At 46.1% G+C, this 19,365-nt stretch overlaps 1 protein-coding gene across 2 annotated transcripts in view; it reads right to left on the reverse strand.

Moving 5' to 3' along the window:
• Positions 1-2,635: 2,635 nt before the first annotated feature.
• LOC125621794 (butyrophilin subfamily 1 member A1) overlaps positions 2,636-19,365 on the reverse strand; it is a 45,120-nt gene continuing 28,390 nt past the window's right edge. The window contains exons 3-8 of one of the 2 annotated variants that reach the window (XM_048819108.2): positions 18,492-18,839; positions 16,187-16,471; positions 14,500-14,604; positions 6,580-6,600; positions 5,611-5,643; positions 2,636-4,289 (exon numbers count right to left, since the gene is read on the reverse strand). In XM_048819108.2, the coding sequence (XP_048675065.1) occupies positions 3,772-4,289; positions 5,611-5,643; positions 6,580-6,600; positions 14,500-14,604; positions 16,187-16,471; positions 18,492-18,839 (1,310 nt within the window). In that variant the 3' untranslated portion in view covers positions 2,636-3,771. The remainder of the gene's footprint in view (positions 4,290-5,610; positions 5,644-6,579; positions 6,601-14,499; positions 14,605-16,186; positions 16,472-18,491; positions 18,840-19,365) is intronic. The other variant, XM_048819109.2, reaches the window with a different exon arrangement.

Here is a 19,365-nt window from a genome sequence, read left to right on the forward strand (position 1 = left end):
GGATCCACATTTGTGTATCTGTAATGTGAATTACCCCCCTGTGAAGTCTCCTGGGTAGGGCCCTACCAAATTCACCCATCCAGTTTGGTAAATTTCACGATCATGAGATTTTTAAAAGTCTTTTAAATTTCACAGTTTTAGCTATTTCAATCTGAAATGTCACCCTGTTGTAACTGTGTGGATCCCATCCCAGAAGAGGGTCATGGGGGGTCTCAAGGCTATTGGGGGAGGGGTGTCACGGTATTGCGACCCTGACTTTGGCACTGCTCCTGGCAGTGGTGCTACCTTCAGAGCTGGGCTCCCGGCCGGCAGCCACGGAGCTTTCTGCTGCTGGGGGAGGTTCCTGGAGGTGGCTCTGATCTGGCCCTGGGAGCAGCCCATGCAGGGGACGAGGTCCTGTTCCTCCCCAGCCCAGCCCGAACTTGCAGCTAGTTCCTGGCACACGATAGGAGCCCCTGCCCGGGACGCTCCCAGCCCTGCCCCTCCCCCGTTCTAGGGTCCAGCCCTGCCACTAGGATAGTCCACTAGGATGCTGGCAGGGGGGTAAGCCTTGGGCAACAGGGTCTAAAGTGGCAGAGAAATAAGCCACGGGGCGTTTCTTTTCTCCGTGCATCTGAGTGAGAACTCCAAGTGCACACCTAGATTGTACGTGGCAGAAAAGGGTAAAAGGCTTAGAATAGTCAGGCAGCCCTAAGGCAGGGGCAGAAGCCAAACCCTGTTTGAGGGAAACAAAGACTATCCTAGCTCTGTATCTAGTTAATGTTCACCTGAATTTCCCCCAAATCGAGCATTTGATTCTTGACAATGTTTCATACAGAGAAAGTCCAGGCAGGGAGTGAGAGTCCTATGATGAGCACATTTCCAATGCCCACCCTGGTAGCTTACTAGCTCTCTCCATTGCTTTCTATGCCATTGTGTAATGTCCTACAAGGCTTCCTCAGGGCTTCAAGGTTTCCTTCTTGAAACTTGAAACTTGATCAGGTAACAGGCCCCTGATCTGATTACCCAAAACCCCCAACCAGAACCTACCTACCTGCCTACTTACTTATTTTTTAATGAATTAACCCTGAAATTCTTACCATGCTGTATCTTTGGTCTGGGTTTCTTGCTAGAAGGAGCTTCTCAGTAATATGAAGATGGAATAAAAACATACCAGATTGATGACAAAGTTCAAACATGTTGGCCTTGTCTTGACACAGAATGTAATATGGGGTGATTATTTCTTCCCTGCATGGGGGGCAATGTTTAAATGTTTATGGCAATGCCATAAAATTATGAAAAAAGGTACCAAGTGGTAATATTGCACAAAATTACCCCCTCCACACAAAAAATTAATAGTAAATTATAAAAATACTGTAAAGGCACATCTGTCTCCAACATGTGTCTTAACCACAAAATACAGGTTGTGTGTCAATGCTCATAAAAATTAAAAAAACTTACACATATAAAAAAATTGGGATCCCTTTAGTTTCCAGGAAACGCAAACCCATAAAAAAAGGTTAACACTTTCATAAACATGCACAAAATGTAGGTATCAACAAAATCACATTATTTAAAAAAATGCCCAACATGTAAAAATTGAGCTCCCTATGGAAGACTCCAGCAGAAACCATCCCTCTACTAATAATCAAGCCATAAAAGACCCATTCAATCCCTAACACTCTTAAGAAAGTATAACTATATTTGTAACTTGTGCAGAGGTCTGTATAAAGTTTCTGTATGCTTGGGTAATTATAACTTTAATAAAACTTATAAAATAAAATAAACCTTGCATTGGTAAATGTATGTGTGGTCACTACCTTTGGTCTTTGTGTTCCTAAAAACTCTAAATCTAAAGCAAGTAGCAAAGGTAACTTTCACTGTGTTAAGCTTAAAACTGTAGCTGCCAGAGCCGAACCCACGGTGGTGTAATACCACATTGCAAAATTCACTTTAAATAAAATTAAAGGCTACCCCCTGATAGCTGCAGCCCTCAATACCAGCTCCAGCACCACCTTCAGCACCATCCCCACTGCCTGCAGACCGACTTCCATGCTACCACGTCCAGCAGCCACTGGAAAACTCTGGGGTTGGGTGGGCTCTGAGCAATGCATGGAGTGAAATGGGCAGATGTACCATGTGCATTCCACCCCCATAAAACAGCATTCAATAAGATCAACATTTTGACTAGGGGGAAGGAGAACTGGAGGTGCCCTTCTGACTTCCAGTTCCACTATTAGTGAGCCCATGGAGCTTGGACTTTAGCTATTGGTCCCCTTTTGCACAGGAAGAAAAGGAGGACTTGTGGCACCTTAGAGACTAACCAATTTACTTGAGCATAAGCTTTCGTGAGCTACGGCTCACTTCATCAGATGCTTATGCTCCAATAAATTGGTTAGTCTCTAAGGTGCCACAAGTCCTCCTTTTCTTTTTGCGAATACAGACTAACACGGCTGCTACTCTGAAACCTGTCCTTTTGCACAGGGTTGCACTTTATGTCACACTGCACACTTCTGAAGAATTATTTGTGGACAGGAAGTTGTGGTGCCTGCAATGGTCTTTGGGTTATTTCAGGATTTTGTTTTGTTAATGAATTGGCTGGCTTGGACAATACATTGGCATATGAGTGTCAGGAAATAAAGGACGCGTCAGGAAGTTGTATCCAAAGATTTTAAATAAAATATCAGATTCTTTTAAAAGCAACAGCAAATAACCAAGAGCAAATCAGCACATAGGAAACAGACACAATGCCAATGTACAGCATTACAGTCCCTCATCACATCTCCACATCACCCAGTGCTGCAAGGATGTAGGTGTGTAAGCCATCCCTTGTTTCCCTTGTTCACCTGGACCCAACCTCTGTGATGACAGCAGGAGCGATGGAAGCTCCATAAAAGTGTGGGGGGCCACCGGCACCTGAACTCTGGCCCTGCCCTCCCCCACTACCCCTTCTCCCAACGCCCTGCTCCCACATCACCCCTTCCTCCTGAGCCCCCACCCTCACACCACCTCTGCCCCGTAAGGCCCTACCCCTGCTCACTCCTCTCTGCCCCCCCATCACTTGCTCTTACGGCTTGTTAAAAGTTGGAGGGCATAGTCCCCCATTTTTAAAAGTGATGGGGCCATGGACCCCTGACTCCCCATTCCAGCACCCCTGGATGACAGGTGCACATTCTGGATGTCTGTATGGGACTGCAAACCAGCAGTGTCTTTCTCCTCGCAGATGCTAGGCAGAGCACAGCAGACCACAGCCATATGGATGGCACTGGCTATGTTGGTGTCCAAATGGTCTGTAGGTGGCACCATATTGCCTTCAGCCTGCCAAATGTGCACTCCATGTCCCTAGAAATCCTAGTGCCAGACACGAAACTACAGCATTCATGTCAACACACGTGTATGGGGTACGGATCATGTGCAGCTCGGCAGTGTGGACTTTTACAAGTGGACTTGACTAATGTGTGCACATGCCTGCAAGGCAGGATGGAGCACACGCTGCAGTGTAGACACACCCTTAGCTACTAACCTGACCAGTGGCTAGAGTTCTCTTGGATTGCAGAGGCTAGTGACAGACAGGCTGCACAATCTTAGGACCAAGGAAATTGGCTTGTCTTCCTCCATCTCTGCTCTCAATGGCTCTTAAATCCAGGGACACCACCCCTCTCCCAGGTTTATAGAAACTGTGCATTACAGGCTCTGCAGAAACATTGGAGACCTCCAGCATCTTAGGATGAGGATGTGTGAGGCTAGACTGGCTGATGACAAGTGTCCCAGAGGGGTATTTCTTCCTGTGTCTCAGGGACACAGTCTGAGCTGTGATTGCAAATCCCAGACCCAGAGCCAAGGGTGGATTTTCTCCCCAGCAAAGGAAGCCGGTGGGAAAGTGAATATCAGTACCCCTTTATCAGCATCAAAAAATGCCACCTTCCCCACTTCATAGTCCAGAGAAACCCGGATCCTCTTGGGCACCTGCTTCAGGGCCAATGGGGAGCGAGGAGAAGTGACAGCGAGGTACTGATTCCCCCAATGGCCCACAGCCCAGATCCCCTCCTCAGTGCTAAATATGATCTCTCCTTTCCTCCTCACAGACTCTCTAGCGATCCCCACAGCCCAGTATCCCCCATGTCCCACCTCCACCTCCCAGTAATGTCTCCCTGAGTTGAACCCCTCGTAGCCCAGCACACAACGTTCATATTCAAATCTCTTAGGATTGTCGAGGCAATCCAGCCGTGTGAATAGCCGTTTAACACTTTTGCAATCCACAGACAGGAGAAGATGGGGATGAACTGTGTCTGGATCCAGAGTCACATTCTCTGGGAAAGAAAAAATCACAGCATTAAGGGCAGAGCTCAGCCCTGCGGGAGAGTTTGATCATGTCAGTGACAGAATCTGCCCCAGATGGAGTGTGACTTAGGGAATCGCCTTCCTCCAGAATTTACCAGGTTGGAATGGGGAGCAGCTCTGAGATCTCAGCACAGTGCAGGGGAGAGTCACTCCCCTGACAGAGATGTGTCAGTAACAGAGTGAAGGGATCAGCTGGGCCAGGCCTCAGAATCAGGGTCTATCCCCTCCTGGCCCCACCTCTCCCCATGGAGGGGACTAGTATCCCTGGGGGGACACAGGAATCCTGGTATCCCCAGGGGGACACAGCAGATTATATGAAGTCAAGAATATTGACACAGCTCCCCCCCCCCCCCGAAGTGCTTTATTTCCAGCATGAGTCCTTTTGTTTCCCAGCTGCTTCTTCCTTTCAATGTGATATGGGCCTCCTCACTCTCCTCCCCTCTCCAAATGCTGGATCTCTGACGTGCTCCTTCCTCAGACAGCAACAGGCCACATGGGGCAAGGACTTGACATGCCTCAGATTTCACTGCTCAGCAGCAGGTCCCATTTCTCCCAAGGGCGGCTGCTCTGGGGAACTGCACTCACCCTCCTGTTAATTGCTATCATCTTCAAAACTGCTCATCATCCCACCCTTCCCTTCCCTTCCCTTCCCTTCCCTTCCCTTCCCTTCCTCTCCTTCCCACCACCACCTTCACTCCCCCACCCATCTCTCCTCCACTGCTCGCTCTGGCTTATGTGCAGGAAGCAGGATCTTCCTCCCCTACATTTTATTTCCTCACTTATCCCAGCCCCTCTAGCTGTAATTCTAGTCAACACTTTTCCCATCTCCATCATCATGGTATCTAGACACCAGACACAGAATTCAGTTGCTCCTTGTCTGCAGAGCATAGCTCTGTCCCTCTCCCAGGCAGTGAGGGCTGAAGAAGAGTGAGGAGGAGACATGAGCAGGAGCAGGAAGGCAATTGATGGGAAGACAGGGCAGGCCTTGGCCCTGGGGTAGCAGCTGGGCAGGGTCATGTTCCATTGTACAATGACTGGGAGGTGCTCTCAGAAAGCCCTTCAGGGGGCAGGGCACATGCAGACAGAGGAGTGGGAGGAGCTGTGTACGATCTGGATGCATTGTGCTGTGGCAGGACATAGGCATAAAACCTGCCTCACATCCTGATGCGCACCAACATACAGGATGCTTGTGAGGTCTGCCCTGAACTACTCACTGCTGCAATCAAGGAGAAGGTGCAACATTTTCTTATGAAAGGTGATGGACATTGATACAGTATGATCTTCAATTACCTTTTTCCAGAGGGGCAGCAAGCTTTCTCCAGCCTGAAACCAACCACATAATCAGAGATGAGAATTCCCCAGAACAAATTCTCTAGGATTCAATAGGGTACAGAATGATACACTGAGGGAAAAATAGATTTATAATGTCTATCAGATGTTTATAATAAAATAAAGAATCAGAAACACACCTAGATTGTGTAAGTGCTTCTCTCACAGAGGCTACACCTTTAACACACTCTTTTATATTATGTCAGGTCCCATTAACTATGCAACTGTCAAAAAACTTATGATCAGATTTTTCAACGGACACATTCGAATTAGGATGCAAAATACCTGATCAGAAAAGCCTGAACCTGGTCCCACTGAGGTCAGTGAAAAATCTCCCATCTATTTTAGAGGGAGCAGAATAGAACATATATGTGCAGCAATCGTGAAAAGATGGCTGCACGTGCTTAACTTTACAGATTGGAGTCACTCCACTGAGTCCCATGAGTTCTACTCAGACACAGCAAGTCAAATCTGAAAGCTAATCCTAATTTTTGAATTAAAAGTGTTTTTCTTGACAAATTGCCTTTTTCAGAAACAAACATTTTTCTTCAAAACATTGCCAATTTAATTTCAATTTTATGACAAAGATCCACTTTCCACTTCTTTTCTGCGCTATTTCTCAGTATTGTCAAGATCAAAGTTAAATCTGACAGCTCCTTTCTTTTCAAATCCCTTATCTTATTTTGTTTATTCTGTGTGACATTGATCAGCCTTACCTCTATTCCACATTTTTTAAAATTGAAATTGAAAAAAGAAAAACAACCTCCCCCAAGAAATAAATAATCAGAAAAACAACCCTCAACCCTCCCCCCCCAAAATCAATCAACCTAACAAAAAACTAAATAAACGTCAACACCACAATGACAACAAAACTCTCTGATCAGTATACAAGTGTGTGCAAAAAATAGAAAGAAGCAAAAGAAGACTTACCAAGCTCTGCAGTAAGTTTCCCTAAAAATGTAGAGAAATAAATATTCATTATTATATCCAGTTTTATCATCCAGAGCTTCTATCCCCCTGGATACACAGTTGAAAGGCTGTATTCTCTATGTATGAAATTCACACTATCGGTAAAGAGGGCAGTGTCTGAGTTATGGGAGTGTCGGGCAGAGAGATGTTACAATTGACAATACTTAGCTGTGATGATTCAAAAAGGGCTTGGTTTTAAACCTGAAAGTTGCTAGGAACTTTTTCCTCCCTGGAACAGATGCATTTATTTACTTCCCTAGCATGGGGTGTTTCTGTAGGGCCCAGCACTATAGAGCTCAGGTGCACTGCACTTTGTTAGCAAAAAGAGATTTCAGTAAAGATACCACAGGCAGGACACAGAGCGCCTCTGAAGCCTGGCAATGGCCAGTGTGCTCACTTTGATCTGGGCTGCAGCTCCTGCACATCCCCTATCTGGAATCTACAAAATCCTGGCCTGGCAGCTTCACTCCCATTTCTCTGCTGCCCAGATACTTGTCATGTGACAATGGTAAAGCTCAACAGAGTCATTTTTTATATCACTGACCAGATCATGTTGTTATAATAAGGAAACAGAGCTGTCCCTAAAACTCCTCAGTCTCTATGTCCATTTCTCCCTGTACTTCACTGTCCAGCCCCAGCTTCTGGCTTCCTGCACAGATTTATAGTACATATAGCCACACACACACACCTCTTTCTCAGCAGTTGTTGACGTTATTTTGGCAGGTGTTAATGGGATTTTGAACCAAAGAGGATCACAGACTTTGTTAAAGCCAAGCATCTGCCTTCCGGTTCAGTAGAAAGAATCATTATGGCCTTTTGTGTTGTGATCCAGCTAGAAATAATGAAAACTACTGCCCAGTGCACTGGGCACAAAGCCAACCCAGGTAGATTAACAGGGCTATCACTGATAGTGAACTCAGGGGCTAAAAGACCGTGTGTGTGTGTGTGTGTGTGTGTGTGTGTATGTGTGTGTATGTGCGTGTGTGTTTGTTAGAGGTAGAAAACCAAAAGAAACCTGGCAAAGGAGTTATGGGTGTGAACGGAAGCAGATAGGGCTCCTTGGGCACAGAACTCACTACAGTGGAAGATTGGGGATTTTCTGAGCAAGGAAACTGTCTGCTGTTGTTGGTTTCTACTGTGTTCTAGGATAAAAGACTTTCCTCTACATATTTTGTAAATAACAAGATGACACCAAGAATAGACCTAACTTGTATCTATCAGAAACAACTCTGCACAAAGGGGAAAAACTGATACCAAGCTGGCATGAAGCCCTTCCCCGCTGTGCAGGAGGGCACAGAGTCCCCCTTGTCTCCCACTTAATGTCACCTCCCGCAGGAGGGGAATTTCACCCTCAGTGAAGATACATCTTAAATCATGTTCTCTATGTTCTCATCTCCTACCTACTGAATTATCATCAATACATTATTGTGATATTTCATGTGAGTTTCAAGTTGGTGTTCCTTTATTACCAATAATCACAACAACAAAAATTAACAGCAAACAACTTCATAGAACAGTTTCTATTAGGAGAAAACATTTGAAAAGCAAGTTGTTTAAGAATATTTACAGTTAATGTAGATTGAAAGAAATGTTTTCATTATATGAATCCTTAGCACCTCGATAAACATTAAATTTATGTTTTACTAATCATGTGACTACATTGGAGTTCAATATAAAAGAGTGAGTATTTCCAAATTGTGAAAGTTCTGAATTCCCAGCAGAATTAGAGCCCAGTCCTGCTTCCTGGCATATCCTACATATCCAGCAACTTTGTTGGGAGCTTTAGGGGTGCAAGGAGTGTAATTCAGGCCCTAATATTATCAACTGTATTGTTCTAGGACTTGTGCATTTAGTGCTTGATCCTTCACTCCCTGAAGTCAATGACAAAGCTCTTATTGATGATAGTGGTGTTTCTGGTTCTAAAATCTCTCCCATAATAAATAATAAATAATAATAATAATGAGGAGACAAATTTGTGGAAAATTTTACTTGTTGGAGGAAAGATAATGACACCAATGTCGGTATCACATTTCCCAAACAAACAAACAAATAAATAAATAAATAAACAGCGATAAATAAAAATTATTACTAGAAAATATGAATGGCCATACTGGGTCAGACCAAAGGTCCATCTAGCCCAGTATCCTGTCTTCCGACAGTGGCCAATGCCAGGTGCCCCCAGAGGGAATGAACAAAACAGGTAATCATCAAGTGATCATCCCATAGCCCATTCCCATCTTCTGGCAAACAGAGGCTAGGGACACCATCCCTGCCCATCCTGGCTAATAGCCATTGATGGACCTATCATCCATGAACTTATCTAGTTCTTTTCTGAACCTTGTTATAGGCTTGCCCTTCACAACATCCTCTGGCAAAGAATTCCACAGGTTGACTCTGCGTTGTGTGAAGAAACTTCCTTTTGTTTCTTTTAAACCTGCTGCCTATTAATTTCATTTTATGACCCCCTAGTTCTTGTGTTATGAGAAGGAGTAAATAACACTTCCTTATTTATTTTCTCCACACCAGTGATGATTTTATAGACCTCAATCATACCTCCCCTTAGTTGTTTCTTTTCCAAGCTGAAAAGTCCCAGTTTTATTAATGTCTCCTCATACGGAAGCTGTTCCATATCCCTAATAAATTTTGTTGCCCTTTTCTGAACCTTTTCCAATCCCAACATATATTTTTTGAGATGGGGTGACTACATCTGCATGCAGTATTCAAGATGTGGGTGTACCATGGATTTACACAGAGGTATCTATCCCTTTCTTAATGATTCACAACATTCTGTTTGCTTTTTTGACTGATGCTTCACATTAAGTGGATGTTTTCAGAAAACTATCCATAATGACTCCAAGCCCTGGTCTACACTAGGACTTTAGGTCAAATTTAGCAGCATTAAATCGATGTAAACCTGCACCCGTCCACACGATGAAGCCCTTTTTTTCGACTTAAAGGGCTCTTAAAATTGATTTCCTTACTCCACCCCTAACAAGTGGATTAGCGCTTAAATCGGCCTTTCCAGGTCGAATTTGGGGTACTGTGGACACAATTCAACGGTATTGGACACCGTGAGCTATCCCAGAGTGCTCCATTGTGACCGCTCTGGACAGCACTCTCAACTCAGATGCACTGGCCAGGTAGACAGGAAAAGAACCGCGAACTTTTGAATCTCATTTCCTGTTTGGCCAGCGTGGCAAGCTGCAGGTGACTATGCAGAGCTCATCAGCACAGGTGACCATGATGGAGTCCCAGAATCGCAAAAGAGCTCCATCATGGACTGAACGGGAGGTACGGGATCTGATCGCTGTATGGGGAGAGGAATCCGTGCTATCAGAACTCCGTTCCAGTTTTCGAAATGCCAAAACCTTTGTCAAAATCTCCCAGGGCATGAAGGACAGAGGCCTTAACAGGGATCCGAAGCAGTGCCATGTGAAACTTAAGGAGCTGAGGCAAGCCTACCAGAAAACCAGAGAGGCGAATGGCCGCTCCGGATCAGAGCCCCAAACATGCCGCTTCTATGATGAGCTGCATGCCATTTTAGGGGGTTCAGCCACCACTACCCCAGCCGTGTTGTTTGACTCCTTCAATGGAGATGGAGGCAATACGGAAGCAGGTTTTGCGGACGAAGAAGATGATGATGAGGAGGAGGTTGTAGATAGCTCACAGCAAGCAAGCGGAGAAACCGGTTTTCCCGACAGCCAGGAACGGTTTCTCACCCTGGACCTGGAGCCAGTACCCCCCGGACCCACCCAAGGCTGCCTCCTGGACCCGGCAGGAGGAGAAGGGACCTCCAGTGAGTGTACCTTTTAAAATACTATACATGGTTTAAAAGCAAGCATGTGAAAGGATTAATTTGCCCAGGCATTCGTGGCTTCAAACAACATCGGTTCTTTATGTCTCTGTGTTATCCTCAGGAGAGTGATATCATTCATGGTCACCTGGTTGAAATAGGGTGCTTTTCTTCAGGGGACACTCGGAGGTGCCCGTTCCTGCTGGGTTGTTTGCCTGTGGCTGAACAGAAATGTTCCCCACTGTGAGCCACGGGGAGGAGGGAGGGTTGAGGGGGTAGCCACACGGTGGGGGGAGGCAAAATGCAACCTTGTAACGAAAGCACATGTGCTATGTATGTAAGGTTAACAGCAAGGTTTACCCTGAAAGACTGTAGCCACTGTTTTATAAAATGTGTCTTTTTAAATACTGCTGTCCCTTTTTTTTCTCCGCCAGCTGCATGTGTTTCAATGATCACAGGATCTTCTCCTTCCCAGAGGCTAGTGAAGATTAGAAAGAAAAAAAAAACGCACTTATGATGAAATGTTCTCTGAGCTCACATTGTCCTCCCACACTGACAGAGCACAGAGGAATGCGTGGAGGCAAATAATGTCAGAGTGCAGGAAAGCACAAAATGACCGGGAGGAGAGGTGGCGGGCTGAAGAGAGTAAGTGGCGGGCTGAAGAGAGTAAGTGGCGGGCTGAAGAGAGGGCTGAAGCTGAAAGGTGGTGGCAGCATGATGAGAGGAGGCAGGATTCAATGCTGAGGCTGCTGGAGGATCAAACTAATATGCTCCAGAGTATGGTTGAGCTGCAGCAAAGGCAGCTGGAGCACAGACTGCTACTACAGCCCCTGTGTAACTAACCACCCTCCTCCCCACGTTCCATAGCCTCCACACCCAGACGCCCAAGAACGCGGTGGGGGGGTCTCCGGCCAACCAGCCACTCCACCACAGAGGATTGCCCAAAAAACAGAAGGCTGGCATTCAATAAATTTTAAAGTTGTAAACTTTTAAAGTGCTGGGTGGCATTTTCATTCCCTCCTCCACCACCCCTCCTGGGCTACCTTGGTAGTCATCCCCCTATTTGTGTGATGAATGAATAAAGAATGCATGAATGTGAAGCAACAATGACTTTATTGACTCTGCAAGCAGTGATCGAAGGGAGGAGGGGAGGGTGGTTAGCTTACAGGGAAGTAGAGTGAACCAAGGGGCGGGGGGTTTCACTGAGGAGAAACAAACAGAACTTTCACACCGTAGCCTGGCCAGTCATGAAACTGGTTTTCAAAGCTTCTCTGATGCGCACCGCGCCCTCCTGTGCTCTTCTAACCACCCTGGTGTCTGGCTGCACGTAACCAGCAGCCAGACGATTTGCCTCAACCTCCCACCCCGCCATAAACGTCTCCCCCTTACTCTCACAGATATTGTGGAGCACACAGCAAGCAGTAATAACAGTGGGAATATTGGTTTCGCTGAGGTCTAAGCGAGTCAGTAAACTGCGCCAGCGCGCCTTTAAACGTCCAAATGCACATTCTACCACCATTCTGCACTTGCTCAGCCTGTAGTTGAACAGCTCTTGAATACTGTCCAGGCTGCCTGTGTACGGCTTCATGAGCCATGGCATTAAGGGGTAGGCTGGGTCCCCAAGGATACATATAGGCATTTCAACATCCCCAACAGTTATCTTCTGGTCTGGGAATAAAGTCCCTTCCTGCAGCTTTTGAAACAGACCAGAGTTCCTGAAGATGCGAGCGTCATGTACCTTTCCCGGCCATCCCACGTTGATGTTGGTGAAACGTCCCTTGTGATCCACCAGAGCTTGCAGCACTATTGAAAAGTACCCCTTGCAGTTTATGTAGTCGCTGGCTTGGTGCTCCGGTGCCGAGATAGGGATATGGGTTCCATCTATGGCCCACCACAGTTAGGGAATCCCATTGCAGCAAAGCCATCCACTATGACCTGCACATTTCCCAGGGTCACTGCCCTTGATATCAGCAGATCTTTGATTGCGTGGGCTACTTGCATCACAGCAGCCCCCACAGTAGATTTGCCCAATCCAAATTGATTCCCAACTGACTGGTAGCTGTCTGGCGTTGCAAGCTTCCACAGGGCTATCGCCACTCGCTTCTCAACTGTGAGGGCTGCTCTCATCTTGGTATTCATGCGCTTCAGGGCAGGGGAAAGCAAGTCACAAAGTTCCATGAAAGTGCCCTTACGCATGCGAAAGTTTTGCAGCCACTGGGAATCGTCCCAGACCTGCAACACGATGCGGTCCCACCAGTCTGTGCTTGTTTCCCAAGCCCAGAATCGGTGTTCCACCGCATGAACCTGCCCCATTAGCACCATGATGCATGCATTGGCAGGGCCCATGCTTTCAGAGAAATCTGTGTCCATGTCCTGATCACTCACGTGACCACGCTGACATCGCCTCCTCGCCCAGTATCGCTCTGCCAGGTTCTGGTGCTGCATATACTGCTGGATAATGCGTGTGGTGTTTAATGTGCTCCTAATTGCCAAAGTGAGCTGAGCGGCCTCCATGCTTGCCTTGGTATGGCATCCACACAGAAAAAAGTCACGGAACAATTGTCTGCCGTTGCTCTGACGGAGGGAGGGGCGACTGATGACATGGCTTACAGGGTTGGCTTACAGGGAATTAAAATCAACAAAGGGGGTGGCTTTACATCAAGGAGTATTTCAGGCAGGACTTCACGGAGGGTTCCAATAAGAAATGGTGCACCTAAGTAATTGTTCTTATTGGAACAAGCAGGTTGGTCTGGCCTCTGATTGATACATGGCTAGATTTACCTTGCTGCACCTTCTCTGTGAGTGACTGCAGTGTGACCTAGAGGAATGAGTCCCCTAGACGGGGCGGGGGGAAGCGAATGAGTACAAAACAAATCTAGTCTTTTTCTTGTTTTGATCCACTCCATCTATCTTTTACATCTTTGGCTGGCAGCAGACGGTGCAGAAGGACTGCAAGCCATCCACATCTCATGGCTGCTCGGCAGGAGATGGTACAATAGGACTGCTAGCTATCCTCATCTCTTGCCTGCCCGGCAGAAGATGGTACAACAGGACTGCTAGCAATCCATATCGCCTCCTGCTCACCATAAGATGGTTCAATAGGACTGACTGCAGGACTAAAGAGAATGACTTGGTCAAGTCACTTCTAATGTAGTCCCTGCACCCATGTCTGCCCAGGTGCTCATGGCCGACATGGCCAGGAGCACCTCGGACATGATGATGACGGCTACCAGTCCTATTGTACAGTCTGCTGCCACAAGGCAAGGGGTTGCTGCTGCTGAGTAGCAATGCAGTACCACGTCTGCCAGCACCCAGTAGACATACGGTGACGGTTACCTGAGCGGGCTCCATGCTTGCCGTGGTATGGCATCTGCACAGGTAACTCAAGAAAAAAGGCGCAAAACGATTGTCTGCCCTTGCTTTCATGTAGGGAGGGAGGGAACGGAGGCCTGATGATATGTACCCAGAACCACCCGCGACAATGTTTTAGCCCCATCAGGCATTGGGATCTCAACCCAGAATTCCAATGGGCAGCAGAGACTGTGGGAACTGTGGGATAGCTACCCACAGTGCAACACTCCGGAAGTCGACGTTTGCCTTGGTACTGTGGAAGCACTCCACCGAGTTAATGCACTTAGAGCATTTTCTGTGGGGACACACACACTCGAATATATAAAAACGATTTCTAAAAGAACGACTTCTATAAATTCGACCTAATTTTGTAGTGTAGACATACCCTAAGCAAGTGATTTTTAAGTCAGGAGAAACTTGTGGTATGCAAGACAAATCAGACTCCTGAAAGGGGTGCAGTGGTCTGGAAAGGTTGAGAGCCACTGCCCTAACTCATCTCACAGCCTGGGACGTCTTCTCTTTTCACTTTTCTCTAATTTTATGTGTCCCGTTATACATAAATGTGAAGGCTCAGCTGGTGTAACTCAGTGAAGTTCCTTTGCAAGGACATTTCCATACAAAACCATTATTTTTTGTTGCTTCTACATTTTTCATGTTACTTTTTAGTTTTTCAGATGTAGCCTTACTGCTTTTATTAGAAGAAAATCTTGCATTATATTTTCCTTTATAATGTTTACCTTTTATTTTAAATAAATAAATAGTGATACCAATGAAACATGCGAAAATCATCAGGATCACCGACAGAGCCACCATCCATGGATTCGCCTTTGGGAAAAAGGCAGCTGTAAAAGAAAACCCCAGAGGGACTCACATCACTCTGTAAGTAAGGGCAAAAATCAAAGGATTCCACATCATATAAAGCTACCTCCAGCAGGAGTAGTCTAAAACAAAGGTGGAAATACAGCCCTGTCTGCAGTGCACAGAGCACCAGAAACCTATATTACAAGGACTCCAACCAACACAGGCATCAATTCACAGATCAGCATATGAATCAGCCTGGTTTAATTCACTGCTGTTGTTGCACAAAGAGACAACCTTGTCCAATGCCTAAAGCACTGGCTTCAGACTCAGGAGACTGAATTATGTTCCCCACACTTCTGGTGCCCTGCTGTATGAGCTTTACTATGTCATTTCCCCTCTGTTGCTCTATTTCCTGTCCAGTCTTTTGCTTGTCTTGTTCATTTAGTTTAGAACTATCATAGTTTATTTGTACAGTGCTCAGCACACTGGGGCTGCAATCATGGGCAGTGCGTAATGGAGGCTTGGGAGAGGCCGGAAGCGGGAGTGCAGTGGCGGATTACCGCACAGACCCACAGGGCCTATGCCCAGGGGTCCTGGCCAATTTGGGGCCCCCGGAAAAATCCCCACTGCTACAGCCTTGGGGGTGGAGGAGCTCTTACTCCAGGGCCACAGTGGGGACACAGAGCCTTTCTGGACTCGGGATCGCATCAGACAGTGTGGAAAGGAACAAGCGGGGTGTGGGCCTCGGGAGAAGAGGTGGAGTGGGGGTGGAATGGGGGCAGGTTCGTGGTTGGAACAGGGGCAGGCTCACAGGGGAAGGGGTGGAATGGGGTGGGGCCACGGGTAGGGCCTTGGGCGGAATGGTGGAACGGGGGATGGGCTCTGGGCTTGGCGCTCTGGCCAGGGCCAATTGCTCTGCTGCAGTCCCGGCCATGGGTGAGAGCTCAGCCCCAGCTGGGGCTATGCTCTGAGCCCCTCCTCTCCATGGTCCCAAAAGAGCTCTCAGGCAGAAGCAAAAGCAGAAGCTCCCCCTGCAGTTCCCAGCTGCCTCTCCTCATAGTCACAGCTCCCAGCTTGCCGGCTCCGGCAGCTGTCACACAGGCGACACCATGTGACCAAGCAGGGCCAGCAAATCCTGGCAAAAGTCTGGGGGAGCATGTGACCCCATGTGTCCCCCCGTGTCACCACTGCAGGGAGGAAGGTCTCGGGTTTCAGCCCCACTCCTGAAGCTCCAAGCCCCAGCAGGTGCTTCCCATGGGGCTGAAGCCCTGAGACCCCCCTCCCCACAGATTTGAAGCCCCAAACTCCTGCAGTCATGCCCCAGCTCTCAAACTTCTGAAGATTGTCATATGTGGCTTGGAGAGTCAGTAAGTTTGGCCACCTCTGCTATACAGTATAGGTGGGATCTTCAAAAGTGTCTGAATTATTTAGGAGCATGAGTCTTGTTGACTTTCAGGATACTTTTGAAAATTCCACCATTGGTTTGTTTCTTTTGTAGGGTTTTTTTTCTAAATATCATACTCTAGCCTTCATTGCTATTGATACATTTTAATGTAGTTAACCAATCTGCTGTTGTATTTTTTCTGTTGCTGATCACAGTGTGTTGCTTTGGTGGTAACTGACCTGATATATAAAATAATGTTGATTCCTTTTTTTGGTTGGTGTGGGTGCTCTTGACTACGCAAGACAAGTTCTGGTGTGAATTCTCTGTAATAACGATGGAATTTTCAATGTCAAACAGCTCATTGGCTTCTTTGGAATTTGTTTCAGAGAGCGATGGTAAATGCTGTCCACTGGCATCTCTCCACAGCACCTCAGGCTGTGGGTACCAGCCAACCGATCGACACACCACCCGGATCCCTCCATCCTGATAATCCTCAACAGAGATGTGAGGAGCAGTGCCTGAAGCTAGAGAAAATTAATAAATCAGTATTAATTTATGCACATGTTCAGCCTGGAGGATAAACATTTAAACTTTCCTTTTATTCCCTATACTCATGGACTCAGGAAACAATATGAGCAAGAAATTATAATTATTTCATGGAGCGGGAAGGGAAAACTTTTTCCTTCACTAGTTTTCCATTCCAGGATCTACACATGGCAAAACATTGTATTTCATGATTTCATGAATCCGTTATCTGGTAAATGATCTTAACACTAACGGATAAAGAAAAAGATTGAGAAAAATAAAAGTTATATTTCAAATGTACCTTCAGGTGAAATATCTCTTCTTTGATCATATACAGTCTGCTTTAGCTAGCCCTATGGGTACATGTCAAAGACAGAGGAGAAAAGTCTGTCCATGTCTGGTCAAGTTTAACCCAGAGCTCAGTATGTGTGGCTGCTCCTAAGCCCCTCTTCACTGGTGAAAAGCAGTGGAGGAGGAATGGGCTTTCACAGGAGGAATTGTTCTCCCTCCTTAAAGTTTTAGCAGCCTTCACCAGAATGAAACGAGATAGCACCAGAGTGACAAGGAGCCAGCAGAACACTAGCCACTCATTTTCAGACGTGGAGTAGCTAGTGTACCCCTTATCCAATGTACTTCATATTTGGATGAAGAATCATTCCTCGCAACGGACTTAGGGAAATTTTTCAAAACCACCCAAATGACATAGGAACTTAAATCCGATTTACAAAAGTGACACACTGGAGTTACTGCTAGGAAATAAATTGAAGGTAACAGGAAATTTTGAATAGTAAAATGCAAATAAGAATCACTGAGAACGCTTTCCAAAGGAAATACAGGCACATAGAACTATAGGATTGGAAGGGAACTCAAAAGGTCATCTAGTCCAGCGGTTCTCAGCCAGGGGTCTGTGGCCCCACAGGGGGCTATGAGCAGGTTTCAAGGGGTCCACCAAACAGGGTCAGCATTAGACTTGCTGGGGCCCAGGGCAGAAAGCCAAAGCCCCCACCCTGCTGTGCATGGCTGAAACCTGAGACCCGTCACATGAGGTTGAAGCCGAAGCCTGAGCAAGGTAGCTTCGCAGGGCCCCCTGTGGTGTGGGGCCCTGGGCAATTGACCTGCTTGCTATCCCCTAATCCTGGCCCTGGCTTTTAAATGCAGAAAAACAGTGATTGTGGCACAATTGGACTGTAGAGTTTTTACAGCAAGTTGTGGGGGAGGGGGCTCAGAAAGAAAAATGTTGAGAACCCTTGATCTTGTCCACTCACCCACACTGAGACAAGATTAAGTACTCCTAAGCCATCCCAAACTCATGTCTGTGAAACCTCCTTCTTAAAAAACCTACAATGACAAGAATTCCATGACCTGCCTAGGTTACCTGTTCCAGTGCTTAACTATCTTCATAGTTAGAAAGATTTTCCTGCTATGTAGCCTAAATCTCCTTTTTTTTCACTGCAGCATCATACTGTTGGCTCCATATTCACTTTGTGGTCCACTAAAATCTCCACATCCTTTTCTGCAGCATTGCTGCACAGACAGTTATTCCCATATTGTATTTGTGCATTTATTTTTTCCTTCCTACGTGTATTTCTCTTTGCATGTTTTTACTCAATTTCATGTTGTTGATTTCAGACCAATACTCCAGTTTATCAAGATCATTTTGAATTCTAATCCTGCCCTCCAAAGGGACTGTATCTTTCCCAGCTTGGTGACATCTGCACATTTTATAAGTGTACTCTCTACTGCATCATCTAAGTAATTAATGAAAATATTGAATAGTACCGGACCGAGGAATGACCCGTGTGGGATCCCATTTGATACACCCTCCTAATTTAACAGCAAACAACTGATAACTACTCTTTGGGTTCAATTTTTTAATCAGGTTGTGCACCCACCTTCTAGCAATTTCAGCCAAACCACATTTCCCTGGTTTGCTTATGAGATTGTCATGTGGGATTGTGCCAACAGCCTTACTAAAAATTAAGATATATCACATCTATTGCTTCCCCACACGCTACTGACCTGACACCTTTAGTTCCAATAGGGCTTCTTCATAATCCATACCCTCTTGAACAAAACAGCTATACTGTCCTTCATCAGAAGGTCTGATATTGAAAATTCTCAAGGCAACATTTCCATCGGTGATACCATCTTTAAAGAGCTCTGTCCTCCGCTGATATTCTGACATCTGCTGCCCATACTGGTCCTTTCCATCACTATAGCGATGAACAAATGGAGAGAGTTGGGACCGGAACCACGTCACCTCCATGTTCTCAGCGCTCATCTTGGGGGACAGGTGACAGGGTAACACAATCTCTTCTCCCACAGTGGCAATGACAGGCTGGTCAGGTCCAACCACTTTAAAACGAGCTAAGAAATGTACCAGGATACAAGGAAGATAAACTCAGAGAAAGCATGGGAAATTCATATACATTTCTTTAACAATACACACAAACAACAAGATCTATTTCATGTATTTTATATTCCATGGAGCATGAAATTATATATGGAGTTTACAAGAAATAATGCATTTCCACAACTGTAAATTATTCGCAAAAAGAAAAGGAGTACTTGTGGCACCTTAGAGACTAACTAATTTATTTGAGCATAAGCTTTCGTGAGCTACAGCTCACTTCATCGGATGCATTCAGTGGAAGTGAGCTGTAGTTCACGAAAGTTTATGCTCAAATAAATTGGTTAGTCTCTAAGGTGCCACAAGTATTCCTTTTCTTTTTGCGAATACAGACTAACACGGCTGCTACTCTGTTAAATTATTGTTATACCAGATGTAGGGTGAAACCTCATTGAATCTGGTGGGTGTAGCCACCCTTCATTCAGAATAAATGATAGAAGCAATGAAGCTCCTTTATGGAGTAAAGTAGCTGAAACTTTCAGA

This window comes from Caretta caretta, chromosome 14, assembly GCF_965140235.1.
Source record: "Caretta caretta isolate rCarCar2 chromosome 14, rCarCar1.hap1, whole genome shotgun sequence".
In the NCBI taxonomy this organism is placed as follows: Eukaryota; Metazoa; Chordata; order Testudines; family Cheloniidae; genus Caretta; species Caretta caretta.